The 6000-nt window shown below is 42.6% G+C and overlaps 1 protein-coding gene across 4 annotated transcripts in view; it reads left to right on the forward strand.

Moving 5' to 3' along the window:
* The window catches only part of LOC125439029, a 105083-nt gene extending 99674 nt beyond the window's left edge, over window positions 1–5409 (forward strand). For all 4 annotated transcript variants that reach the window (XM_048507875.1, XM_048507889.1, XM_048507898.1 and 1 more), the window contains 3 exons: window positions 1040–1215; window positions 2235–2334; window positions 5008–5409. In XM_048507875.1, coding sequence (XP_048363832.1) covers window positions 1040–1215; window positions 2235–2334; window positions 5008–5070 — 339 coding nt within the window. In that variant the 3' untranslated portion in view covers window positions 5071–5409. The remainder of the gene's footprint in view (window positions 1–1039; window positions 1216–2234; window positions 2335–5007) is intronic.
* The last annotated feature ends 591 nt before the right edge of the window (window positions 5410–6000 follow it).

Genomic DNA, 6000 nt, shown 5'->3' on the forward strand with positions numbered 1-6000 from the left:
TGTCAGAAAAAGCATTTTGTATTGCACTAATAAATATATTAACATAGGCTTAACAAATCCATTGTGGCAAACCCTTTCACCATTCAGGCTGTTACATTCTGGCCAGTTGAAGCTTCTTCAAAGGTTGCCCCATGTAAAGAAGTATCCAGATATGAACAAGGCATGTGTGTCTGTGGCTCACAGTGTACCAGCCTAAGTTGAAGAAAAGCTTTATCTGTTCCTATGCAAACATATAGGCAGTGCCTCTTTGTACATTTCTGTGCAAGAAATAAAATTGCTCAGATTATGATGGATGCATTTTGGACTATATTCTGTTTCAGGGAAAGATGACAGTGCAGTTGTGCATAATGTGGTGTAAGTTGCAGCAGTGTATCTGCATTTTAAAGTAGTGCAGATTCTCTTTCAGCGCCTCTTGGTGAGCAGGCGGGCGGGTGGATGAGCGAGTGAGCATGGCGGGTGGGCGGGCGGGCGGATGGGCGGGAGAATCTTATTTATTATTAGAGAATCTTATTAAGTGCCACCTTCATCAAAACCATTAGTGTGTGCAGTATCAAACATCAAACTTTGATAGAAGAGCATTTATATTGCTCCAGAAAACTAATAGCAAGACATCAAAGTTGTGCCTGCCATTTTCTTCCCACAATGCTTAAATAAGATTATCTTAACACTGAAAGAGAATCTGAAGAGGGAGGCAGTGGTGGCAGAACTTAGCAGGCACTAGACCCCGCAGAGCATTTCAACACAGGAAGATGTGACCACTTGATTCACACATCTCCTGTCATCTTTCCTTGAGACAGAATATAAGTATGTTTTGGTGCATTATATTCACTCACTGCAAATAGTTGTTGACATGAAGAATGTTTCCCACAGTAAGTTCTACAACTGTCACTTATAAAATCTAAACAGACCTATGCTGCACTTCATGATAGAATTGCTTTTTTGGTTATTCTGAATGGTCTCAAAATGGCAATGCATTTTTAGAGCCGTACACTAATATTTGTTTCATTATCCTAAGATGGAATATTTGTTTCCAAATTAGCATGAACAATCGGGGATGAATCGCAACATAAAGACAATGGAAGAGAACACATGTCCATCTTTAGTAGGCAGGAAGCAGCAGGAGATGTATTCTAAGGGCTTCTCCAAAATGTTCAGAGGCTCAAAGGAAAAGAAAAGGATGTCAAAGCAACATAAAAATAAAGATGTTGGTGAAAGGTAACTATTTTTGATCCACAGTGACTTGCTTTCATTACTTCTGGCCTTACCAAATCTGATGATGGGCAAAGTACATTTGTCTCCCAACTTTGTTAAGGTGACAGAGTACTGCAGCTCTGAGAGCTCATATGGAAAAGTATGTGTAAATGTGATTTTCTGAGTCAAAACCTCACCCTCTGATGATTGTTTGTGAAGTAGAGAAAAATATCTTGCAGGGACACTGTTGCTTCTTATGACCTTTGAAAATTAAGATCATCTAATACTTTTTGTCATGACCAACCAAATTATCAGTGTGCAAGCATTCAAATTCTTCAGACCTCTTCATCAGTCTGTATTCTCAGTGCCAAATAAGGGCATGATAAAATAGTTCCTGCTTTGTTGCAGGTTCTGGAGTCTTACCACCCAATCCACAGACTGAGGTGGCCAGGGATGGCACCACTGCTACGTCACCTTCAGAGAAAGTCCAGGCAGCGTTAGGAGGCAGCAAAAGGCAGCAAGCAGCAAAAGGCAACAGGAGGCAGCAAAAAGTTTTAAAAACCCAGCTGCCTGGAAGCCCTCCAGCTCCACCACTGGGAATGCCTTGACCTTCCGTCCCCCCCCCCCCGCCATGCCAGCATCCAATTGGATACCAGCATTACTTCACAGCAGGACCCACATCCAGTTTTCGCCTCCATAGAGCTAGGGGGCACCTGACCACTGGCATATTTGCCCTCTCCACTGCTGGGGGTGCCCCTTATACTGGCAGAGCGGGCAAACATATGAGCACAGCCTGGCGCTGCTCCTGCAGCCCATTCAGGTCTCTTCATTTAGACTGGGCTTTCCAGGTGGAATACTGTATGTTCCACAGACTTGACTGGATTATTTGATGTTGTTCACAAACAGATTTGGAAAACATGAGTGCTGTTGGGAAAGCAGCAGGAGAAGATGGCCATACTCTCTTTAAAAATATGATGTCTAGAGGTTAGATTACCAACAGCATTAGCCATCTTTGTTAAAATTATTATGGATTTGCCTTGTAGAGCTGAAGATCAAAAATGCAACATCACTACCTTTACTCAACAAGAAGTGATGCCTGTGCCTTTAACTCTGGAAGATGCTGCTCTCTACCATCCTATTATGGTTGGTTTATTTTATTTTAAAATTCTTTTAAAATAATTGTGTCAGGAATTCACAGACCTTCATGTGTCAACTCATGGCTAAATCTAGTTAATGGGTACCCACAATCTGCCCCATTGACTTGAAACTCCAGTCAATTCTAATAGATGTTATTATGGGCACAGAAAGAGATAAAATGGCTTGGGCAGTGGAAAATGTTGTGCAAAGACAGTGTGGGAATTAGTAAAATATTTGTATATAATTAGCAGTGGCGTAGGAGGTTAAGAGCTCATGTATCTAATCTGGAGGAACCGGGTTTGATTCTCCGCTCTGCCGCCTGAGCTGTGGAGGCTTATCTGGGGAATTCAGACTAGCCTGTACACTCCCACACACGCCAGCTGGGTGACCTTGGGCTAGTCACAGCTTCTTGGAGCTCTCTCAGCCCCACCTACCTCACAGGGTGTTTGTTGTGAGGGGGGAAGGGCAAGGAGATTGTAAGCCCCTTTGAGTCTCCTGCAGGAGAGAAAGGAGGGATATAAATCCAAACTATTATTATTATTATTATTATTATTATTATTATTATTATTATTATTATTATTATTATTATTATTATTAAATTCTTAACATCAAAGGATTATTTATAGGTAAGCTGTTTGGTGAAATGATCTGTATAGCCATGGAGGGTCTTGTTTCTGATCAGCTTGGCCAAGGAGACTCCAGCCCAGTGGTGGGATCCAAAATTTTCAATAACAGGTTGCGATGGTGATGGGATTCAAACAGTGGCGCTGCCGCACACACGCACCTCCAGTCCCTACTGGGCAGGGAGGTTGCTTTAGTAACCCCTTCTTGGCACTCAGAAAAAATTAGTAACCACTTCTAGAGAAGTGGCGAGAACTGGTTGGATCCCACCTCTGCTCCAGCCCATTCTCCTCTATTTATTCTTGCAAAGTTAGCCATTGCAAAGTTAGCCATGCTTGGAATTACAGAGCCATTGGTTTAGAATGACTCATTCCAAAGGGAAAGTGTGGTAAATTCTTTGGAAAATATAGATGTGAAAGAGCTAGAACTTGAGAATGAAAGTAGGGCAGTGAAGGAGGGCCATATGAGGGAACCAGAGGGCCAAAGAACATGGGGATCCTTCGGCAAATTAGGTACTGGTGTCTGATTGTCCTTTCTAGAAATCTCAGAACCATAATTGGGGAACTTGGCACTAAATTACAATGAAGATGTAATGGACAACTCAGAAGCCTGGTGGAATGGGGATAAATTTGGTATTTGTTATTTTATTTTTGTTTTTAAACTGAAATTTTTAACCTATTACTGTAAGCCCCCCTGAATCACAAGAAAAGGCAGAATATAATAAATAAATACATTCTGGTGAGATCTGAACTGGCTGAGACTGAGATTGAAAGAGATCTTGGGGTTTTTGTGGAAAACTCAGTGAAAATGTTGATCTAGTGTTTAGCAGCAGTAACAAAGCCAAATCATGCTAGAAATTATTAGAAAAGGGATTAAAAAGAAAACAGCCAATATTTTAATATCCAGTATTAAGCTATGGTGTGGTCTCCTTTGGTTAGTTCTGGTTGCCAAATCTCAAACAGGACATTGCAGAACTGGGAATAGCAAGGGCTGAGCAAGGGGAAACTGCACCTGGGTTGCGCCTGCGCCCTGCACCCCTGCTGTGGTGTTGCCACCCCTGCCCTGCCCCAGAATACCCCCGTTACACCATGCCCCCTTGATGGCCCGGCCACACCTCCACCACTGCTCTACCCAGGGTGTTGCAACCAAGGTGAGTGGAGCACCTCTTCTTTGAAGAAAGTCTGGAGAATATCAGGGCTGGGTCTAGGGCAGGGGTAGGGAACCTGTGGCTCTCCAGATGTTCAGGAACTACAATTCCCATCAGCCCCTACCAGCATGGCCAATTGGCCATGCTGACAGAGGCTGATGGGAATTGTAGTTCCTGAACATCTGGAGAGCCGCAGGTTCCCTACCCCTGGTCTAGGGGGTGAGAGGGGGCAGCTGCCCCTGTGCAGGAAGGGAGGGGGAGTGGCAGAGGGGGGCAGTGCTGACCACAGTGGCAGCCACTAGTCAGAGGCTGCAGCTGCCACCTTGTTACTGGATGCACCACCTGGCTGAGCACATGAGGTGACACCCTCTCTCAATCTGTATGACTTGCTTCTGGGAAGCAGAGTGACAAGGAGGCTTAACTGCACATGCTCGTTGCAGCAGGCAATTTTGCCGCCACATCCCCCAGGCCCCAACATACTGGTATCCAACTGGGCCTAGAAGTGCCATCCTAGAAATACTTTCCTGGGTCTATTTCCCAATAGACAGGCTTATGTTTGTTCCCTGGAACAATCCTAACAATAGTTTTTAACTCTGGTTCACCAAAGACATAACCTTACTGGAAAACAAACTATGTTCCTTTATGTTCTGTAACCCTTTCTAGGTCAGGTGCTGTACAGTTATTTATTTTGGCTGCTATTTATTTTGTGAGAGAAGTGAGCTAATCATATCAGAGATCAAAAAGTTAATAGTTGGGAATCTGAAAATTCTCTGTGATGTAGTCAATACTACAAATTCTAGCATTTTCTATTTCAAGTATTATTAGTCAAGTGCATAAACCAGTTGTTCAGTTGGCAAATTAAATGTCAGAAATATATATTTCTATTAAATTGTTCTTACTGTTATTTTCAGGAAGTTAAGCATGCTGTCACCTGTTGGGAAAACTATGCTGATAATGACTATCTTCAACAGTGAACAACATATTACGTATGATTGGAACTAATGGAGCAGTTTCACAGTTGACTGTCATTAGAGTTGCCTCTGAATTGTTAAAAACAATCATAGTGTATTATCTTTTTATTTGGTTTACATAAAATAGTGAGCAAGTTTCCCAGAATTTCAGCAGACTGGATATTCCAAATGTTAAAAGAGTTGAGGAAAAGAAAAATATTCCTGTTCTTGATAAGCAGTACTAGGAGTTATGATATTTTGGTTGACCCTAATAAAAGGTATTATAGTTGTAATACAATAAAAACTTTTGTTTTCTCAACAAGAGGGTATAATTTTTGCCCTGATTAATATCTTCTATGGCATTATTTCCTGCATCATAAAATGCTGTTCTTAATTAAAATGATTAATGTTCACTAGTGTTGCCAGTTCTGATTTGGTAATTAATCAAATACAAATTGCCTCCCTGGAAACCACCTTTTATGAAGATTTTTGTAACCCATATTGGTAATTAATCAAATACAAAAAAGGAATTCTGGGGATAGTCAGCTGTCTAAGGGAACCACAACTGCCTACATTTCTCCCATACCACCTCCAAAGTCACTATGGTCAGAGCAGCTGAAAGGCAGAATGAGCTGCTGGGGGGCCCACATATGCCAACAGGTGGGAAATCAGGAGTGGGAAATCAGAGACAACTCAGACATCCCCACTGCCCCCAACTTGATGCCCCATATGCCAGTGGTGGGATTCAGCAGGTTCGCAGCACTTTGGCAGATTCTAAACATTCCATTCTCACTGGACACAGTGTGCAACAGACACTGTGATATACCCCTGAAGATGCCAGCCACAGATGCAGGCGAAACGTTAGGAACAAGATCCACCAGACCATGGCCACACAGCCCGGAAAGCCCACAACAACCAGTTGAATTCAGCCGTGAAAGCCTTTGACAACCAGTT

Source organism: Sphaerodactylus townsendi, linkage group LG01, assembly GCF_021028975.2.
Source record: "Sphaerodactylus townsendi isolate TG3544 linkage group LG01, MPM_Stown_v2.3, whole genome shotgun sequence".
In the NCBI taxonomy this organism is placed as follows: domain Eukaryota; kingdom Metazoa; phylum Chordata; class Lepidosauria; order Squamata; family Sphaerodactylidae; genus Sphaerodactylus; species Sphaerodactylus townsendi.